Raw genomic sequence first — 22,484 nt, 5'->3', positions numbered from 1 at the left:
TTTTTTGGTTTTTTGAGACAGGGTTTCTCTGTATAGTCCTGGCTGTCCTGGAACTCACTCTGTAGACCAGGCTGGCCTCAAACTCAGAAATCTGCCTGCCTCTGCCTCCCAAGTGCTGGGATTAAAGGCATGCACCACCACTGCCCTGTGAGAAATATGTTTCTTGAAAATGAGACACATACACTTTCACTGACAGAAGTGGAATACTTTTCACCTGTTTTCTAGGCTAGACTAAATATAATCCCTCCCACTGTCTATGATCAGAGAGCAGTGAGTCACTCCCTATCCCCCTTTTCATAGTTGAAGAACTGGAGAACCAGAGACATCAATTTCCTATTGAAATCCCACTGGACACAGGCAAAATCTACAACAGGCAAGGACGTTTCACGAGGAGAGTGTCACTCCAGGGGTTATTTAGAAAGATGTTTGTTCTTGCTGTTTTATTCCACGTGAGGGCAGTTGTTAGCTGGGCAGTGTGATAGCTGGCGTGTGGACCTCAGGAATTGTGGAGAGTAAAGTCAAACCGGCTTCAGGAAGTGGAGACAGAAGTACAGCGGGCAGCAGGCCTCTGACCACTAGGCCTCAGCCTGCTGCTGTCTCACATCCTGCAAATCCAGAGGCCCTGGCAGGCACTGAGAATACTCCCAGGTGTTTGCCAGTACTTGAAGCAGAGCCCTAAGGGCTTGGTGCTAGTGGCTTCCTTTTCTTCCTGCTTCCTTTCTGGCTGGGTCGCCTTTCTGCCTCTTCCTTTTCCAGGATGTCCTTGACACCCCCTTAGACCAAATGCCATTAAAAAAAAAAAAAAAGTTGTGGGGTGTGTGTGTGTGTCAGAGAGAGGGGGGAGGGGAGAGAGGCTCTACCCTGATATTACCCTAACACTTCTGAATTCCCAAATAGGTGGCCTTTTAAAGGGAACTGTTTCTCAGACTCAGATTTAAGCTATCTACCCACCATAGCACTATAGACAGATTTTTGCTTTACGTTCCCATGGCTGACATGTTTTAGTTGGAGCAAAAAGGACCAGGTGAGCCGGGCAGTGGTGGCACACGCCTTTAATCCCAGCACTTGGGAGGCAGAGGCAGATGGATTTCTTCGTTTGAGGCCAGCCTGGTCTACAGAGTGAGTTCCAGGACAGCCCAGGCTATACAGAGAAACCCTGTCTCAAAAAACCCAAAACAAAACAAAACAAAACAAACAAAACAAACAAACAAACAAAAGGACCAGGTGATAGGCTAAAAAAAACGAACTTATTCCAAATTTAATCCTGAGGTGGATTTTTTGATTTGTAAGATTTTTTTTTTTTTCTCTAAGGAGGACAACATTGAAGACAGGGTTTCTCTGTGTAGCCCTGGCTGTCCTAGAACATGCTTTGTAGACCACGCTGGTCTTGAACTCAGAGACCCACCTGTCTCTGCCTCCCAAGTGCTGGGGCTAAAGGCGTGCGCCACCGCTGCCTGGCTTGTTTATCTTTTTGTTTTTATTACAATTTTTGACACGGGGATTCTGCCACATTAAAAGGACTTGGTGAGAGCTGCGAGTGTGGCTTGGTGGTAGAATGCTTGTCTAACCAAGCAGGGAGTTCTGAGTTTGATTCCCAGTTCCTCTAAAAAAAGAAACAAACAAACAAAACAAAACAAAACAAAACAAAAAAACCAGAGTAAATCAAAACTCTCCAGCTTCAAGGCTCTGATTTAAAAAGTCCCCCTGGGCTCTGTGAAAATGGCACAATCAGATTTGAGTTCCTCATAGCCTTGCAGTAGGTTAGAGCTGAAGGCCATGCAGGAGACTGGTCTCAAAGCAAGAATGGCTCCACCTCCTGAGGGAGCCGTCCCACATTTGTGGTGGGAAAGGCATCTGTTCCCTCTACCCCCTCCTCTTCTTTCCTGTATCTCCTGAAAAGTAACATTGGCGTTTGGTTGGTTCAGGTTGTTCAACCAGAGAAGAAAGGGCTCTGGAAAAGACTGAACCCTTAACAGAGGAACTAGAGGATCCGGAGCACCCAGAAGGAATGAATGGTAAACACCCCACGACACACACCCCATAAAAGAGCAGAACAGAACCAAGGTAAAAAGCTTCAGTAGTGGCAGAGCCAAACCACAAGATTGGCAACATGAAGGCCAGGAAGCTGACTCCCTCTCTTGACTGGTGTTAAACTGATGTCCAGCTGCACACGATGGGGGATGAATGGTTCAACCCAGACATTAGTGGATATTTCCTGGAGAAAGCAGATCCCAGGTCTGTAGTGTGTTTGTGCCCTTGTTAGGCAAATCCCAAGTGAATTGCACAAATGTGCTGACTTCCGAGGATTTAGTCAGAACAATGACTTGGGTCACTGGGACTTGAAGCGGATATGAGCTACAAGGAAAGACAAAAATAAGTGAGGGGAAAGAGTCTAGCAGAGCTGACTGCACTTCACCCAAGGTTTACAAGCCCAGTGCCCATTCAGTGCAACCATCAAAAGCCTTTCCTGGAGGTGCGAGTTACCTACTCATTCCTGGGCTAATGGGCAGGATACAGAAGACTCTTTTCCCTGGCCTCTGCTGCTTTGTCTTCACTGTTGAACTAATTCTCCTAAGATTTCTCATCCCTGAATGTATGCATTACTTGGGTTTAGAGAGGCACACAGACTCTGATTTAGCCTGACGTTGGCATGAGAGGGTCCAGCCTCCAGGTCTCCTCAGTTACCACTTTGCAAAGCTGATGTTGGAGACCCTAATCCTCACAGAGCTGGTTTGCAGGCTGGAGTACCTCTAGAAGATGCTCCTCCCAGAGTGGTATGCTAAGGTTGAAAGGAGCGGATCGGAGGATGCTGGTTCCACCTCAGCTTTAGTTGGGGCTAGGTGGCATAGGCAGACAGTGCAACGGATGGGGACAGAGTATTAATTAGAATTAATACTCTGACAGTAATCTGGGCTCTATGGAGTGAACTGCAGAAAAGATGTTTGGGGGGTGTGGGGGAGGGGAAGAGTGGGTCAATACTGGAGAGGACAGGAAGCCTAGGGAAGAAGGAGTCACGATGAGGAAGAATAGGTTGTCCTGGAGCCTGAGGAGTAAGAGCTGGTGCCAGAAACCCATGAAGATCCTACAGATTGAGCCTGGAAGCAAAGACGGAACTTGGAGTCAGCTCAATATACAGACAGGGTCTATCTCAGTTGGGTATGGGACTTATAAGCCACGTGGCCTTGATAGAACAATGATGTCTCTCAGTCTTGAGTTTTCTAACCTATAGAAAAGAGTGTAGTAATATCTCCCTATAGGACTATACGTGTGGAGTGAGGGAATTGTTGGAAAGCATTGGAAACAGTGCCTGGCTCACAGTAGGTGTGAAATCTATGGTCAGTGCAATTACTACTGCTGCTGTTTTGATCTTCTTCACAAAGCTACAGCCATGTGAGCAGGTGAAACTACAGACAGAACACAGGACTGAAGAGAGCAGTATGTTCATTAAGCACGGAGTCATTAACATGTGGTGTTTCGACATGTGCTTTCCCCTCCAAGACTCATTTTTTGAACGTGAGCTCCCAGGGCTGGTCCCTGGAGTGAGTGTGAAGAACCTGGTGAAGGTGTTTGAGCCCTCCAGCCGGCCAGCGGTGGACCGCCTTAACATCACTTTCTATGAGAACCAAATCACTGCATTCCTGGGTCACAACGGAGCAGGAAAAACCACCACCTTGTGAGTTCTCTGGCAAAGAGGCTGTCTTCCATCCCATCCCCTCCATCATCCCCTGGCTTCATTCTCCCCAATAACTCCAGTCTGCTCTTCCTCACTGAATTTTGGTGGAAACAAACAAACACACACTTTTTTTTTTTGGTCCCAAATCTCTAGGGAAAGCTGAACATGGTGATGCACGTCTTTAATCCCAGCACCTGGGAGGCAGAGGCTGGTGAACTCTATGGGTTCAAGGCCAGCTTGGTCTACATAGTGAGTTCCAGGACAGTCAGAACTACATAGTGAGACCCTGTCTTGAACACATACCACGCCCAACTGCTGGGGGGGGGGGGAAGATCCCCCTAAGCACGCTGCAGGATTGAAAAATCCACTCGTGTATATTTTATTTAATATCTGTAAGAGAAGGTGGAGTAGGTTTATCACCCCCTTGGACTTTCAGAGTTTTAAGTGGTTTTCCTGAAGCCACTGAGTTGGATGATCAGTAGGTGTTTTAGCCAGGTCCTCTCAACACAATCTCAGGCTCTTTTCTAACATTCCAAGTCCCCTCCTTGGCCCCACGTCTCTCACACCTCTCACAGTGAGGATAAAGTCATGGTTGCCCATGTCCCAGGTCTAGAACACCTCTGTTTTCACATAGCACTCTTTTTTCCTACCAATTAATAGTCAGGATGCTTTAGTGCTGGCATGGGACCTCTCATGGGGGCTGGTTACATGTCTGAGAAAGTGTAGGGAGAACTTCTGCCTGGCAGAAGACCAAGAGCAGAAAGCTTTGAGGCTCTGCATGGATTTCTCCCTCCAGCCTTCAGTTCTGGAAGGGGCCCGAGCGCCACCTGCTGAGAACAGGCGGTCAGGGCTCCGGTGCGGACCTCCAGTGGACCAGTGGAGGAGGGGTAGGGGTCAACAAGCCATGTGACAGCAGCCATCAAATCCTTGGCTTACAGAGCCCCGGGAAGGAACAGCGGTGTACACCCTGCTCTGGAATGTGCTCCTGGGCCTTTCAATGGGAATGGAATGCGGGGCTGGTGCCATCGGGCTTGGTACTGTTTCCCTCTAGTGGTTGATCAACAAAGATTTCAGCTTCTAAGTGCAGGTTCAGATAGTGTGAGATTGTATCAGAACTTGGGGACAGAGCTGGGTGTGGCATCCTAGGGCTATCTCCTTGCTAACTCACGTGGTCAGAGAACAGGAAGCTCCATGCAAGACCCCAGGACCTCTGGAAGACAAACATATTACCTCACTCAGTGCAGAAATTCAACTTCCCGTGGAGTCAGAACACAAGTGCTGCCTAATGCTGGGAATAACATTTGAAGTTTCACTTCGTGCTGCTGCCCGTTTTTTTGTTGCTGTTTGTTTGTTTTTCTTAAAGTGTGTTTGATTCATTTAACTTAGACAACTACCCAAGCAGGTGGGAGTCGTGTTTCGTATAATTGAAGAAAGAAAAAAAAAATCACAACATTGTTACATTTTTACGTTTGGGATTCCCAAATGAAATTGTTGGTTGTAATTCCTACACCTGACTGTGGTCAGCCAGTCAGCAGACACACAGCTCAGCTTCTCAGCATCCTCACCTGGGCTTTGTAAAGTCAACAACTAGCTTCTCCACAGTCAAGGGCTGCTCGCCCAGGCAAAGCAGTGGGGCTGTGCCCTAAACCCCTTTAACTGACCACAACTGTGACCATGACAGTGACCACAATGGCTAGCCACATCAATAGCCACCAAACAACCACTACGACAGACCTTCACAGTGGATGCTACCACTGACCACATAGTAAAACAACAGTGATCACGATAGCTGATCACATTCGTGAACACCGCTCTGACAGACTATGGTGGACACTACAACTGACCACCACAGTGACGGCTGAGTGATGATGGGGAGTCTGAGGCTGGGAACCCCGGGGACTCTTCATACTGACCTGGGAGCACTAGGAAATGAAAAGTAGAGAAAGAAGACCCTCGTGGTCCCGGGGAACTAGGACTTGAAGCAAGGCACTGGTGCTAAGTAAACACTGTGTGGAAATGTTCTAGGCCCCTCAGCTACTGCAGGGTTGAGCTTGATAGAAAGATGGGGCAGGATTCCCCGCAATCATCCTTCTGACCCTGTGTGGGGTTGCCCTCATCCCCTGGTGAGTCCTAACAACCGACTCTTGTACCACTTAATCCTGTGTTTGGCAGGTCCATCCTGACAGGTCTGTTGCCACCAACGTCAGGAACTGTGCTCATTGGGGGAAAAGACATTGAAACCAGCCTGGATGCAGTGCGCCAGAACCTGGGCATGTGTCCCCAACACAACATCCTGTTTCATCAGTAAGTGATCTGGAGTGGAGGTACTCCTGGGCAGGGGTGGGGCTCTGTGGTAGAGCACTTGCCTGGTCTGTCTGTCACCCTGGGCTCCACCCCTAGCACCACAGGAAAACAAAGTATCTATTGGAAACAAAGATTGGAAACAGTGTGCTGGCTAGTTTTATGTCAGCTTGACACAAACTAGAGTCACTGGAGAGGAGGGAACTACAACTGAGAAAATGCCTCAATAAGATCAGGCTACAGGTGAGCCTATGGGGCATTTTATTAATTAGTGATTGATGGGGGAGGACACAACCCGTTGGGGATGATGCCACCCCTGGGCTGGTGGTCCTGGGTTCTATAAGAAAGCAGGATGAGCAGGCCATGAGGAGCAAGCCAGTAAGTGCACCTTCCATGGCCTCTGCGTCAGCTCCTGCCTCCAGGTTCCTGCCCTGCTTGAGTTCCTGTCCTGACTTTCTTTGATGATGAAGTGTAAGCCAAACAAACCCTTTCCTCCCCAAGTTGCTTTGGTCCTGATGTTTCATCGGAGCAATAGTAACGCTAAGCCCCCTGTATCCTGTTCTCACCCCACAACCATCACTCAGCTTTCCAGCTCTACTTAGCAATGCTTTTGTCTGGTCTTCACAGTCAAAGCCCTTGTCCTTCCAAATGTGAGGCTGTGCTCCTGGTGATCAGAGTTGAGATGTCCCCAGCCAGAGGAGGGACAGTAACTTCTTTTTTTTTTTTTTTTAAAGATTTATTTACTTTATTTATGAGTACACTGTAGCTGTCTTCAGACACACCAGAAGAGGGCATCGAATCTCATTACGGATGGTTGTGAGCCACCATGTGGTTGCTGGGATTTAAACTCGGGACCTCTGGAAGAGCAGTCAGTGCTCTTAACCACTGAGCCATCTCTCCAGCCCCGGACAGTAACTTCTTTATCACACTTTCCCTTACTTGTCCCAAAATACTTCCTGGCAGGAACCAGAAAGAGGAGATGGGGGGGGGGGGGCTTTCCATACGGACCCCTGGAGCTAAAGACTGCCCTGGGAGGGGAGGGGCTTTCAGGCTTGCTTGAGTTTTCTGTCTTTTCTCCCATTCTTCTTCAATCACTTTCTTCCTTTTCCCTCCCCATCCCCTCCTTCTCCCCCCTCCTCCTCCCCTCCCTCTTTTCTCTCTCTTCCCCCACTCTTTCTTTCTAATTATATTTTACATCCTGACTTTAGTTGTTCCAGAGGGAAGGAGGTGGGTGAAGGGGAGAAGACAGATAAATACAAAAGAAAAAAACCATCGCCAGTCCTTTCAAAGCCCAGAGGCAATCCTGTCAACACTTCCAGATATGATTCTTCAGACATTTCTCTGCATGTGTACACATGCACAAAGATTTAAAAATTATAAGGGAGAGTAAAATTATATGTACACTTTTGTAACCCCACTTTTTGGAAGTGTGATTGCTTTTGAGTTATTTTATTATGTGTGTGGGTGTTTTGCCTGAGTGTCTGCCTGTGTACTACATGTGTTCCCAGTGTCCGAGAAGAGGATATCAGATACGCTGGACCTGGAATTACAGCCATCTATGAGCCACTATGTGAGTGCTGGGACTCAATCCCAGGTCCTCTGTAAAAGCAACTAGTGCTCTTAACCACTGAGGCATCTCTCCAGACCCAGAATTGCTTTTTAAACCTAACGTGTATGAATATTTCTCCATGCGATTACATATTCCTTTAAGAAGTAATGTTTACATACTGTTCCATTGTACAAATGAACTGTGTAAGTAATTTTCTCATTAGGTCTTTGGGTAGGATTGGTTGGTCATTTCACTTTTATGTCACAAGTAATACCATGATGTAATTTTTGATGGCTAACTCTTCATAGTGATCTTTATTTTTCAAGGTGAACTGCTCAGAATGGGATTGCTTAGCCTGTTGCCTTTCTCCTCATCCTGTTCCCACAGCCTCACGGTGGCCGAGCACATCTTGTTCTATGCCCAGCTGAAGGGGAGGTCCTGGGAGGAGGCCCAACTTGAGATGGAAGCCATGTTAGAAGACACGGGCCTCCACCACAAAAGGAATGAAGAAGCTCAGGACCTTTCAGGTACTTGATATCGGGAGGAGACAGGGCCATATAAGGCGCATCCGTTGTCTGCCAGTGCGCCTTAGCAGAAGGCTGGGGTAGCAGAAAAGCAGTTCTCAACCTGTAGGTCACAACCCACCCCCACCTGTCAGATATCCTGCATATCAGATATTTACATTATGATTCATAACAGTAGCAAAATTATAGTTATGAAGTAGCAACAAAAATATTTTTATGGTCGGGGGGTCCACCACAACGTGAAGGGTCTCAGTATTAGAAAGATTGAGAACCACTGGTGTAGGGCCATATAACGGGAGCACTCCTTACATTTCTGTGAAGCTAAGGGCACAGTTTTCAGATGATCAGGTGCTAGGAGGCAAGGGTGGTCTTACAGCATTGATGGAGCCGGGATGATACTATGACTTCTGACAGTGTAGGCATATCTATGGTGGCAGTATCAGACTGTTAGCCAGATTTAAAGAGCCTCCATATGTGACTAGCTCTGGGCCTTCCTCTTCCCTGTGCGGAGATGGCTGTGATACCGCATCATCATCTTCCTTCTGCCTCCAGGTGGCATGCAGAGGAAGCTGTCTGTTGCCATTGCTTTTGTGGGAGATTCCAAGGTGGTGGTCCTGGATGAGCCCACCTCTGGGGTGGACCCCTACTCCAGACGCTCCATCTGGGACCTGCTCCTGAAGTATCGCTCAGGTGAGGGCTATTGCTCAGTACCCCACTTCACTGGCAGTACTTTCACTGCCGCTGTTCCGGGAGTCCCATTTTCTCACACTTCAAGGGTTGTGAGAAAATACCTTAACAGCCCTTGCAACCACCAGTGAATCCAAGTTCAAGGGAAAGCCTGGAAACAGGGAGTGAAGCAGCCTATTGCTGAAACAGTCCAGAGTTGGGTGGGAGTGTTTACAAAGCATGCACAGAGCCCCGGGTTCGACCCCAGCCACTCATAAACCAGGCCTAGTACATGCATACAAATCCCAGCAGTCAGGAGGTAGAGACAGGTTAGAACAGAAAGCCAAGATTAGTCTCAGCTGTGTAGCAAGTTAAACGTAAGCCTGGGCTACACCAAGCCCTGTCTCAACAAAACAAAACAAAACAAAAATTTCTTCCTACCTGTAGTCCTCCAATCTGGAAAAGTAGACTCGCCCTCTGGCTAAAGGGACCTAAAGGCATCCCAAGAAGCTCCCTAGCTGCTGTGTGACCTCCTGAGGTCGGGTGTTAGGAACATGGGGGGCTGGATGTCCAGAATAGCAGAAGGCTACATCAGAAGAAGGTGCCCTAACATGGACTTTTTACTTGTCTATCCAGCACCTCGCAAAGGATTGATATCTAGAAGCAACATCAAGCAGAACTCTTAGAGCCTGTCCACACGGCTGTACGGTTCACCCTGCCCAGCCTGGAAAGCCCCCCTTTATTTTTACTGTATTTCTCATGCCCCCCCAAGGTTTGCCAGGAAAAATCCTCATCACCTTGTTTTAATAACAGTTCCATTTAATGAGAAAGTGCTGCGTGTGCTCTTACAAAGTACAAGGGTGGTGTTTAACAGTGTGAAGACTATACACATGGAATCCACGATACAGACGGTGATGAGACAGAGCTGAGGATGTCCCACACATGTCAAATTGTTTGGGTTGTACCTGAGACCCAGTGCAGAGACATTGTATGTGACAGTGACTTGAACTATGCAGGATGCTAGGATATATCGGTTGCTATCAATCATTACTCCATTATGCTTGCTGCAGAATTAGCTACTTTGTTCTTTTTTTTTTAAGAATTATTTATTTATTTTATATATGTGAGTACACTGTAGCTGTCTTCAGACACACCAGAAGAGGGCATCAGACCCCATTACAGATGGTTGTGAGCCACCATGTGGTTGCTGGGGATTGAACTCAGGACCTCTGGAAGAGCAGCCAGTGCTCTTAGCCACAGAGCCATCTCTCCAGCCCTGTTCTTATTTATTAACTCCAAGTTCTGGGCACCACATAACCTGGAGGTTGCTGTACATCCTACTCAGGTTGCCTGGTAACCACCCTGGTCTCCTCCCCACAGGCAGGACCATCATCATGTCCACTCACCACATGGATGAGGCAGATCTCCTTGGCGACCGCATTGCCATCATTTCTCAGGGAAGGCTCTACTGCTCCGGAACTCCGCTCTTCCTCAAGAACTGCTTTGGCACAGGCTTCTACTTGACCTTAGTTCGCAAGATGAAAAACATCCAGAGCCAGAGATGTGGCTGTGAGGTACGTGTCTGCCCAGGAGGGAGCCCAGCTTGGGCGAGGAGGGACAGGCAGTATGAGGCTGCTGTTCTAGATAGAGCTGCCCACCGGACTTTAAATTGTTGGAATCAGCTTGTTTCTGGACTATTTGCAGATTTCAGTAATTGTGTTCTAAACTACCATCCAGAGATGTTCCCAGGCACAACTAATTTTAAATAACCTGAAAGTATTATACATCAGTATTCCAAGCTACACATGTAATGTGGTGTACCAGGGGAGCGTCTTACTCTTTGAGGTTACACTGCTTTGTTTAAGCTGTTTCTCCTTCATCCAAACATCCGTGTTTCCCAATTAAACATGAATTCCAGGAGTATATGAAATCTAAGAACAGATATCCTTGGAGACTATAACCTAAAACTGATGCGGGGACGAGGGCTGCCAGCAGAGAGCACTGGGCATGTCCTTAGAACCAGAGTTAGTCTCCTGTGTCATCCTGAGCAAGTGATTTTATTCTTTGCTGTTGTCTTTCCTCACATGGAAAATGAAGCGGATGATGCTGGCTTCTGCTTGGTAGAAATGCAGTGGAGACAAATGTGATGGAGTATTATGAATGTTTCCTGGGCTCCTTGAGAACAGGTGTCCCACACATTCAGGTTGTCACAAGGGTTCTGCTGCCGTGCTATTTATGCCTCCAGTGTAAATGGATCCCGTGGGTTTTCCTGTCCTGGTGGATTTTCACAGTCTGGTGTCCAGAAGGGTTGGGAGGGGAGCAGAGTGTCTCTCTAGCTGCCACATGATTAATGACAAGGCAGAGGGATGCTTTGAGGTTCTGCCTCTCTCTGCCTGACTCACATTCCCTCTGGGATAAAGAGTCAAGCAGCTCCGCCCTCCAAATGCTCAGATGAATTAATAGATTAAACAGTGAAGAAAAAATAATGCCGTCCGCAGCTGGTGATGAGAGACAGACGGAGCGGTGGTGACAGCAGTTGGCACCATGGCGATGCTATCGTTGACATGATCTGTATCTTGTCAGTCCTTTCTGTCGTCTGTTGCAGGGGGCCTGCAGCTGTACATCAAAGGGTTTCTCTACCAGGTGTCCAGCCCGAGTTGATGAGATAACGGAAGAACAAGTCTTGGATGGTAAGAGCTGGGCAGGTTGAACCTCAGTTCTGGTTCAGTGACCAGCCCCCATGTTGGTGGGTGCTCCCTGTTGTAGGGTACGGGAGCAGAGAGAACACTTGTTGGGCTTCAAAGTCGTGCAGCTAGTTGCTCATCTTCTCCCGAGCCTGTTTCTCATTCCTGACATGATTGTAAAGTTCTTCATACCTAAGTGCCCTCTCTTTAACGAGGAATCCAACCTTTGTTCACTCCCTGTCCTTACTCATGTTAGGCCTTGGTTTTTACCCTCCTCCTGCCCTGTAACAGTATGGACACACCCCCTCCTCAGAGCATGCCCAGGCACCCTCTGTCTCTTTTTAGTGTTTTACGTATTATTTTGTATGGATGACTCTTTGCCTGCATGTATGAAATGTATGAAATGTGTCTGTGTGTGGTGTCTGCAGAAGCTAGAAGAGGGCATTGGCTCCTCAGGAAACTACAGTTATAGGTAGCTGTGAGCCGTTGTGTCATGGTGTGGTCATGTGTATGCAGAAAACTGAACTTGGGGCTCCCTGTAAGAACAGGGAGTGCTCTTGACTGCTGAGCCATCTCTCCATCCCTGCTCATCTCTTACAGGGAATTTATGGAGACTCTGAGCTGTAGGTATGAAGGATGCTGAAAAGGATGCATGGTACCTTTGTGCAATAGCACATGTTGCCCTCACACTACCCAAGTTCCCAGTGAGTCTTCCTGGAATTTAAGAGTATATTCTGTCTTAGAGGCCTGTCACTGTCACCAGAGACAGGCAGTAAGTAAGCTCAGCTGTCAGATCTAATCTCTGGGTTCCAAGGGCTTGCTAAAGACCCTTTCCATTCTCAACTCCTGCCTAGCTCCATGCATCAGCTGCTATTACAAGGGGACTGCCACAGGGCAGAAAATCCTATGTAAAACGAAGATTAAACTTAGTTTTATGAACAGAGGAAAGCGTGTGCTTATCAAAGAAAGTTTTCGATTTAACATATTTCCCCCTAAATCTTAAAAGAATCTGCTAAGTATTGGTGTGCTATGCATAAGGTCTGGGAGGGAGGGGAACTGGGAGGAAGTGCATTAGCACACAGCCTTAATCCCCGCAAAGCTGAGGTAGGCAGATCTCTGTAAATTCTAGGCCATCCAGGGTGATACGGTGAAACCCAGTCTTTTTTTTTTTTTTTTTTGGTTTTGTTTTGTTTTTTTTTTCGAGACAGGGTTTCTCTGTGTAGTCCTGGCTGTCCTGGAACTCACTCTGTAGACCAGGCTGACCACGAACTCAGAAATCTTCCTGCCTCTGCCTCCCAAGTGCTGGGATTAAAGGCGTGTACCACCACCGCCCAGCCCAAAACCCAGTCTTAAATAACAACAAAGACCCAAGGGAAAGGCCTGCAGTTCTACCCCCAGTATTTACTCTCCTTCTCTGTTTAGTCAGCACTGAACCGAAAGCATTTCTTTAGTGTTGTGTCTTTGAATCTTGTGTCTTGCTTATCTTGCTGTGAGTTATCTCCTGTGTTGCTGAAAATTTCTCCTTGGAATCTCGGTCAAGACATTGATGTTTTAAGTGTTTAATTACTACAAAATATTATCATAAAAATCAAGTTGGAATGTGTCTTCGGCTGGCATGTTTTTTTTTTTTTCATAGAAGGGGCATGCTGTCATGTGAGAAGAACTGTAGATAGCTATGCCCCCAACTAGGGAGGATCCCTTCACCTCCAGTTACCTCCCCGGCTGGCTTTTCACTCACACACACCCACATACCACTCACATGCAGACCTCCCTGCCTGACGGACACTTCTGAGAGGCTGACACATAACTAAGACACAGTTCCTGGGAATCCAGTGACTGGGTCCCGCTTCCTTCCTAAGAGAACAATGAGTGTGACCCCTATGAGCTACTGGGGCAGAGCTATTTCCTCCAGTAAAGAACTCCCCGGTCCCAGTATGAGATCATCTAGGACTAAAGACAATCACATAGTTTGCAGGTGCGACACACAAGCCTTCCAGAGCTCACCAGGCTGTCAGTGGGGAGCTGTGAAATAGTCCAACCAATGGAGAGACAGAGGATGGTGCTGACTCTTACAGAAAACTGACCTGAATGTCAGCACTCACTGGGGTTAGCCTAACATGTACCTGTAATCCCAGCACTCAGGAGGCTATGCAGGAAGATTGTGAGTACAAGGCCAGCCTCAGATAAATACTCCTGCTACCCACCTCACTCCGTCCTCATCCTCTCCAGGGCTTCTCAACCTCCTTCTGCCGTGGCTGGTTATTGAGTCTTGTTCTGTTTGAGAGGACAGGTACAGCCCAAGGAAAACTGGTGTGGCTGTCCAAGTAGTTAAAGCAGGCACAGGCATGGTTTAGAAAGGAGACTTGCCTCCTTCTAGGTCTGGGTCTTGGCCTAGAGCTTGCTTGGGCCAGATGAGGAAGAGGAAAATGACTTCAACTTAACTCCTAAGCCTCCAGTGAGTGAGAAGCAGCAGGGACGAGCTCTCCTCCTGGGCTGACGGTCAGGGATGCAGTAACAGTCAAGTGCCGGTTTTGTACCAGGCACCACTGCTAGCGCTATGGGTACATTAACACTCTCATCCACACATACAGCCTTAGAGTGGGCACAGTTGTCTTCCCCTTTCACAGATGAGGAACTTGGGGGAGTTCTCACCCAATGTAGGGTTCCTTCAGGCAATAGTACATCTGACTGCAAAAGAGACTGGCCCTCCCTCAGGTTGCACCACCTGGAGTATGTTTGTCATAGAGTCAACAAAGCTAAAAATAGACTTGCCAAGTATCAAGTCCAAACGAAATGGCTTGAGAGAGCCGAGGGTATGGTTCACGCCTCTAATCCCAGCACTCCAGAGGGACAGCCTGTACCACAACAACTGAGTCACAAGCCAAGATGGAATCTAGGATAAAACTCTGTCTCAACAAACAGATCAACAGAAACACACGACACACACACACACACACACACACACACCACATACACCACATATACACCACATACCATACACAAATTCACACACACAGATACACACACACATACACACACGTACACACACACACACACACACACACACACACACACACACACACACACAAGAGATAGAGAGAGACAGAGAGACAGAGGCAGAGACCTAGAGAAGGGGAGGCAGAGAGGGAGAGGCAGGGTGGGGGCAGGGGTGGTGTAGCTATCTGCCCCTTTCTCCAATGGAGTGTAAAAGAGGATAGGAGCCTCAGGAAATCTCACAATCTTCCAGGTTCTAGAACAGGCTGAATCGAGTTGATATCGCTCATTTTTTTTCCTATCCTAGGGGATGTGAAGGAGCTCATGGATTTGGTGTACCACCATGTTCCAGAGGCAAAGCTGGTGGAATGCATCGGTCAAGAACTTATCTTCCTCCTTCCAAACAAGAATTTCAAGCAGAGAGCGTATGCCAGCCTTTTCCGGGAGCTGGAGGAGACTCTGGCTGACCTGGGGCTCAGCAGCTTTGGAATTTCTGACACTCCTCTGGAAGAGGTAAGGCAGAGATTACAGTCGGTGTCTGGCTAGTTCCAGAAGAGGCAGCTCGTGCAAAAGCCTAACACTAAAGCAAAACCTTACAGAAGTAAAAGCCACAATTCTCCACCCAGTGCAGCCATTCTCTCTGTCTTCAGACGGCTTCCTTCTACCTTGGTCCACACGCATACACGTTTTTTGAAACCGTGGTCATCATGTGCTTCCACCTTCCTTCCCATTTACAGAAGACTGCGTTCTCAGATAGTTAGAATGTATTTCTTCCTTCGGTGAGACAGTGCCCAGCACAATGGTACTGTGTTTAGCTGTTCCTAGAAGCAGAAATGTCTGAACCAAATTCTCTTTTCATGTCACAACAGATTTTCCTGAAGGTCACAGAGGATTCTGGATCTGGCTCTATGTTTGTAGGTATGTATGGTGCTGGACGCAGTGGCTTGTCCCCTATTTCCCTCGACTTGTTCTTTAAAAATCTACAGGAAAACTATCAAAGTAGCCATTCACCTTTCTTAGTGCCAGAGCCCCAAGTGGTGCATTTTGTGTTCTTGGTGCCTATGGGTAAGAGACTGAATTTGGCTAGGTAGGAACATTCTGGATGGATCAGGATTCTTATCCATGTCAGACTGGTAGATTTCCCTCCCCCCAAATTCACCTCCTACTCCCCTGGTCTCCTTTTTTCTGTCATGTCACCACCGTTCGCCTCCTCTCCACCAGGCTTCTGATCCAGACTTGTCTGTCTGAGTGATGGTCAGTGGAGAGTCCTTAGAGATAATGCTGACAGTTAATATAAGCCAGATGCCAGCTACAGTCTCCTGACCCCTTTGAGATCAAGATAAAAACCACTCTTAAGCTCTCAGTTAGTAACCAATAGACTTCGAAATGGTGGAGACCAAAATTCCTGTGAATTCTGGCCTTTTCTCTATGTGTCAGCCTGGACCCTTTGCTTGATTCCTTGCGGCCACACAAAGCATTATGGGTGTTGCTGAGGGAATGGAACTACAAGAAAGGTCACCCTGTCGCCTTTATATAAATCACTTCTGGTAGAACAAGAGGCATGCACCCACTCTGCCAAAATGGGCCCACTGGACCCTCTCTCCTACTCAGAGACAAACAGTTCTCTGTTGCTATCTTGTGTTGCTAGTCCCCTCTTCCAGTGTGGCACATTGTAATATCTTCCTATGCAGTGTTTCCTCCCTATGGAATTTCTACTACTGTTCCCACCTCCTAAGATAGTGTGAATCTAAGTGACCAAGCATGTCGCAGCCATGCCTAGAATTACCAACGTCCATATATACCAGCCCATACGTGTTCCAGCTTAGGTCATATGGTAGGCCTACTGAGGTCGTCGTCCTTGCAGAAATGGGAAGGTGGGTCTTCTGCAGAATGTAGGAGTAGCTTACTGTGGGGGGTCAAAGAACTCTTTCAAGTTCTTTGCAGATAGAAGCTGGATTCATTCAACTCACCCAAAGCCCAAGATTTACATTAATCAGGACAAGAAGGAAAACACGTTAAAGTATACCACAAGCTGCATAGGTTTAAAAAATAGGAACTTTTTACCTGCACAGCAAGCTCCTTTTTAATAATTAGCCTGTCAGAACAATAAGTCAGACCTTGAAGACTGGTCAGTGTGGGCATAGAGGTGGGCATTTCAGAGACAGTCGAGGGTAGGTGTTCAGTGGTTAGCCAGAGAGTACAGTAAACCATGCATCAAACCTGAGCATCGTAATTTGATATCTAAAAGACTTTGGGTAAGGTACTTAGCCTCGTCTTACCTCAGTTTCCCCACATGTAAAATGAGAATAATAATAATATCTACCTTTTAGAACCACTGAGAGAATTAAATAAATAATGCACACAAAGTCTTTGCATGTGATCTGTGATCAAGACTTGGGAAGACCCCCATGGCGACAATCACAAATCCTCTGAATTCAGGCTTTAATGGGTCTTTATACTTGACAAAGTACCTGACGTCACTGTGTTACTTGATATCATGATAATCTCATGAGGCAGGTAGGACAGGGACCTGGTCTATCTGGAAAATGCTGCCTGAGCTTGCTGAGGCTGGATGAAGGATGAAGGGTTTGAAGCCACACAGACTAATTAATGGCCCTTATTTTCTGAGCTATGATTCTCCATTCCACATTCTCACCATGTCCCATGGTACAGTGGCCAAGTACAGATAGATTAGCATGAGACCTTGCCCCAAACAAAACCAGAAAGGTTATTAGCCTCCATGTCCCATTGTTTCTCTGAATGAAGAGTAACTGATGTTGGGAAGGAAAAAAATTGCATATAACTACATCTCTTATTTTTTTTTTCTTCTAATTATTGATCCAATATCCCTTAGGTGGCACTCAGCAGAAGAGAGAACATGTTGGTCTCCGGCACCCTTGTTCGGCTCCCACTGAGAAGCTCCAGTCGCATGTCCAGGCCTCACATAACTGTTCCCCAGGACAAGTGGATCCTCCTAAGGGCCAACCTTCCCCAGAGCCGGAGGACCCCGGTATCCCATTCAACACAGGTCCTCGGCTGATTCTTCAACATGTACAGGCACTGCTAGTCAAGAGATTCCACCACGCTGTCCGCAGCCGCAAGGACTTTGTGGCTCAGGTACCCTACTGTGACCAGCTAGGGCTTGACTTAGTTCTCCCCCTGGGTGGGTGGAGTGTCTATGGTACTGACTTTCCATCTTCTCAGGAATATTCATGGGGTGGAGGGTGGGGAGGTCAGACATTTCCCAGGACACTTCCTTGAGCTTCTATCAGCTATACTTCTTCCTTGCCAAACCTTTATTTTAATTCTGGGATTTGCATATCTTCTTTATAAGGATAGGGCCTCCCTTAGAGTCAAAAATAGGATAGTTTCACATTTTTACTATTGTTTCTATTTTCATCATGAAAAGTAAAATTATATGTTTCATTCATTTTTCTTATGACATAAAGATGAAGACCACTGTACTTTTCTTGTTTTGTTTTGTTTGTTTTTCAAGACAGGGTTTCTCTGTGTAGCCCTGGCTGTCCTGGAACTCACTCTGTAGACCAAGCTGACTTCAAACTCAGAAATCTGCCTGCCTCTGCCTCCCAAGTGCTGGAATTAAAGGCGTGCGCCACCACTGCCCAGCCATTGTATTCTTTTAAGACAGGGTCTCATGTACCCCAGGCTGACCTCAGACTTGGTATGTAGCTAAGAATGTACTCCAGGCTGGCCTCAAACTTGGTATGTAGCTAAGAATGTACCCCAGGCTGGCCTCAGACTTGGTATGTAGCTAAGAATGTACTCCAGGCTGGCCTCAGACTTGGTATGTAGCTAGGAATATACTCCAGGCTGGCCTCAGACTTGGTATGTAGCTAAGAATGTACCCCAGGTTAGCCTCAGACTTGGTATGTAGCTAAAAATGTACCCCAGGCTGGCCTCAGACTTGGTATGTATGTAGCTAAGCATGACGTTGAGCTTCCGATCCTCCTGCCCCTACCTCCTGAGTGTTGGGATTAAAGGCTTGTGCCTTTAAGCTCAATTTTTTTGTGGTGCTATAGATTGAATTCAGGACTTCATGCATTCTATGCAAACACTCTACACCAGCTCAGCTATGTTCCTAGACCTCTCTCTATGGTTTTCACTCAAAAAAGGAACTTTGGGTCAGAGAGAAGCAGGTAATGTGAGTCATTCTTTAAGCTTCCTGTTAGGTGCTGGCTGAGCACGGCACGTATTCAGACTCCTCTATGGATGCAGGAATGAATACTCTTCTTCCTTCTACATGTATTACCTTTTACATTTGCCTGTGATATTCCCCCAGAAGCCTATCCTTTACTACTGGTGTCTGAATTTGAAGTGGAGGATAAATGCTTAAAGGAATGTTTGTGCCGCATGTGTGCATGGGTATGTGTGCATATATGTGCATCGGATGCCTTCTTGCGTGTGTGTATCATCTCTCATATGTCAGTCTGTGACTCCATGGCTATTCTCCTACAGATTGTTCTCCCTGCCACTTTTGTGTTCTTGGCTCTGATGCTTTCCATCATTGTGCCTCCATTTGGTGAATTTCCAGCTTTGACCCTTCACCCCTGGATGTATGGGCATCAGTATACCTTCTTTAGGTATGTAGATTCACCCCAGGAATCATCATTATCCCATGACATGGGATATTCCTGGACTCTATGCCTGTTAGAAGGGTCCTGACCTCCCTACTCTCCTGGAATCTTCTCTAAGGTAGAAAGAGTTTTGGTGGTGTTCATAACAGAGAAACTAATGTAGCAGCCACTGCTTAGCAATGTGGTACCCAGTGGAAGGCAGGTGGGTAAGGAAGGCAGATGTGAAGCCTGGGGAGGGGGTGAAGCTCCATCTTTTTGAGGCATAGATGATCTGCCATTAGACTTCTAGGGGCATATGTAGGCTACCCCACTTCCAGGAGCCCCACACCCATTCTAAGTCAGTGTCCGGTGCCTCACAAACATGCCTAGCATGGAATAGACATTCAGCAAATGCTTATATACATGTTAGTGTGCTTTGTCCATTCTGTCCCAGTCTGACTACCAGGTGAGCCTCTTTCTGTTTTTAGCATGGACGAACCCAACAATGAACACCTTGAAGTACTGGCAGATGTCCTTCTGAACAGGCCAGGTTTTGGCAACCGTTGTCTAAAGGAAGAGTGGCTTCCGTAAGTCCCTAGCTAACACCAACAGCTCCCCTGAGAGACCCCAAAGCCAGCCAGGAAGTGTTGGGAAAGACCCCTCAATCCTGGGTCATATCCATGTGTCTGATCAGCTCTTACCCAGCTTCTCCTCTCATGCTAGGAAGCCTCCATCTTTGACAGCTTTGTGTCTTAGTGTAGAAATGTCCTATTGTTTGACATTATTTGCCCAAACTTATTTGGAAAAACAAAAAACAAACAAACAAACAAACAAAACTCTTAACAGGGATGGAAGAAGATGAAGGGTGTAGTATTATATAATTGGATCTTGAATGGCAGGAATCATTTCTATGGCCAGCTCTCAGTCATTATTGTAACTCTGGAAAAGAGAGTTGTGGAAGATGGTTTAAACCCACCAGGAATTTATAGTATAGTATAGCTCGGTATAGTGTAGCACCTTCTCTCATTCAATCGTCCCCAAAGCTACTGCTAAAGAGCAACATGGACACATTTCAGAGTTCCCCTGTTATTTTTTTTCCATCTCTCAACAGCAAGAGCAAGAATCAAGAAAAAAAAAAAAAAGTCCACAATTAGTCCCTAGCCCATGCTTTGTCAGCACGACCCCAGTTCTGATAGCCCTTAAGCAGATTCTAATCCCCAGGAGGGAAATTCCTCACTGCAAGGAAGAGAAAGGCAGAGAAAGAGATAGCCATCAACTATTCCTTTTTCCCAGTGGGGAGGGGATTAAGAGATTGACTGTCAAATATTTTCTCATTTTCCATGAGGGAGTACCCCTGTGGCAATGCAACCTCCTGGAAGACACCTTCCGTGTCCCCAAACATTACCCACCTGTTCCAGAAGCAGAAATGGACTGCAGCCCACCCTTCTCCCTCCTGCAAGTGCAGCACCAGAGAGAAGCTCACCATGCTGCCCGAGTGCCCCGAGGGTGCTGGGGGGCTGCCACCCCCACAGGTACCTGCATCATTATAACAACTGCAGACTATTTCTGTGTTTTGATTGATTTCAAACTATTTCCTGTGGTTGATCATTCAGATTTATTTTTTTTTCTCCGTTTTACATAATGTTGTGATGTATATTCAAATGTCAAAGTGTTTACGTATTGATTAACAGCTTTAATTAAGCTTACTATGGAGGCCTTTGGTGGAGCTTGGTGGTGGACTGTCTAGTATGATAAAGCCCTGGGTTTGATCTTCATCACAAGAAGGGAAGCAGGTATGTCTGTCTGTGTACCAGACGCTATCTGTGGAGATCTGCGGGGCTCTGGCCTGGCGGGAAATAAGCTAAGTGCCTATGCACTATGTATTTAACACACAAGAACACACATAGCTAGCAACTTATCTTTTGCAAGAATGCCATTGATTGTACCTGAACGGTGCTTTGTCTAGAGCTCTGTGCTCTACACAAATCCCCATGGAGGTTTTGGAGAGTACCTTCTAGGGCAGGAGAGCCTTGCTTTTTCTCTGTTTGGTAACAGCCTCCCAGGTGACTTGCACAGAACCTGCCTTGGGTGGTGTCTCTCCTTGTTTCTCCATGCATGGATGATTCCCAGAGAGTCCGTGTGTTATAGGAGAAGGGTTCAGACATGGGGGTTAGGGAGGTATGGTTTATTTCTTAGCCTCAGAGCCTTCTTCATTTTCTCTCTTGATGTTAAGAAAAGCAACACTTAATTTATAACATTATCATGAGGATTCAAAGAAGTAATGTGGGTAATCAACTATTTAGGATTAGGGGCAGCTCAGACGATGGCAACCCTAACCTAACCGTGGCTAAAAGAGGATCCAGGTTGCCTCTTGGCCCTGTAAAAGTTAACATGGATGGCTATGAAGTTCTTTTGTCCCTCTGAGCCGCACAGGCCTCCAACTCTCCAGGCAGAGTATTGAAAACGATCTTGTTGGGCAGCAGAGCAGATGGGATTAAGAAAAAGATGGTTCAAGTGTGTGCAAGGAAGACTTCCAGAGCGACTGCTTAGCCCTTCCACTTAGCTGTCACGGACAGCACCCAGCATCAATAAGATGGGGGTGGTGGTGGCAGGGAGGCGGCTGTCACCTTAATTCCCTAATTCCCCACAGTCTGTGCCCGTGGGGAAACCCACAGCAATAGGATCAGGAAGAATACATAATGAGACAACTAAATTCACTGTAGCATGTATCACAGCTGCTGGCTCTCGAGGTCCTGTGTCAATCTTGCTCTTTATATTGCTCAGGCAATAGATCGTCCCTTTGGGTGACATCTACACTGTCACATTGCAGGTATCCCTGACTCCCTAGGATCTGGGCTGGGAAAAGAAAACATCAGACCTCGATACACAGGAATTCATTTCCTAAATGAACGCTAGCCTCACAGCTGCCTGTCTCACTTAGAAACTTACCTTCAGAGCACCATTGGCCCATGGTCCTTAGGGAGATGCTCGAAGTCCTAGAAGAGGCAGAGCAAGTCTGCAATTACTTCACCCCCGCCTTCCTCATCAGCAGTCACATATCCTGAGCACAACTGAATGTCACATCATTATAGACCCCCTCCCGTATACAAAAGTGCATGCACATACGTATACACATATGTACACATAGATATACATGTGATTGCATCCACTCACCCTTCCCATTTAGCCAGGAAGAAGAGCGGAAGGAGAGCACTAGCTCAGAGGTGGCGAAGGGAAAGTGGGAGAGGTAGTGACCCCAGAGAGTCAGGGCTGCAGATGCCATGCTCTGGAGCGTCCCTTCCTGCTCCAACATTCCTTCAACAGGGTCTTGATATGGATGCGCCCCACCCCTGTCTTCTACTCTACACAGAGATAAAGCAGGAATGTTGTGTTTGACAGATGTTTTAGAAAACAGTTCCTCACAAACTCTCTCAGGCATCTGCAGTTGTTGCAGCCTGCTACCACGGTTGCTTCGTTAGGTACTGTGGCCAGTTTGAGGAACAGGTAATGGACAGCTGT

The 22,484-nt window shown here is 47.0% G+C and overlaps 1 protein-coding gene across 1 annotated transcript in view; it reads left to right on the top strand.

Annotated features, from left to right (window-relative positions):
• Abca4 (ATP binding cassette subfamily A member 4) overlaps positions 1-22,484 on the top strand; it is a 139,060-nt gene that overhangs the window by 75,413 nt on the left and 41,163 nt on the right. Inside the window, exons 18-30 of the mRNA XM_028760380.1 lie at positions 1,926-2,015; positions 3,499-3,673; positions 5,846-5,977; positions 7,911-8,050; positions 8,600-8,737; positions 10,094-10,287; positions 11,319-11,403; positions 14,699-14,904; positions 15,261-15,309; positions 17,246-17,508; positions 18,868-18,992; positions 19,454-19,552; positions 20,311-20,497. Coding sequence (XP_028616213.1) covers positions 1,926-2,015; positions 3,499-3,673; positions 5,846-5,977; positions 7,911-8,050; positions 8,600-8,737; positions 10,094-10,287; positions 11,319-11,403; positions 14,699-14,904; positions 15,261-15,309; positions 17,246-17,508; positions 18,868-18,992; positions 19,454-19,552; positions 20,311-20,497 — 1,883 coding nt within the window. The remainder of the gene's footprint in view (positions 1-1,925; positions 2,016-3,498; positions 3,674-5,845; positions 5,978-7,910; positions 8,051-8,599; positions 8,738-10,093; positions 10,288-11,318; positions 11,404-14,698; positions 14,905-15,260; positions 15,310-17,245; positions 17,509-18,867; positions 18,993-19,453; positions 19,553-20,310; positions 20,498-22,484) is intronic.

This window comes from Grammomys surdaster, unplaced genomic scaffold, assembly GCF_004785775.1.
Source record: "Grammomys surdaster isolate TR1022 unplaced genomic scaffold, NIH_TR_1.0 126531, whole genome shotgun sequence".
Classification (NCBI taxonomy): domain Eukaryota; kingdom Metazoa; phylum Chordata; class Mammalia; order Rodentia; family Muridae; genus Grammomys; species Grammomys surdaster.
Note: the sequence above shows the minus strand (reverse complement) of the source record. Positions and strands in the feature narration are given on the sequence as shown.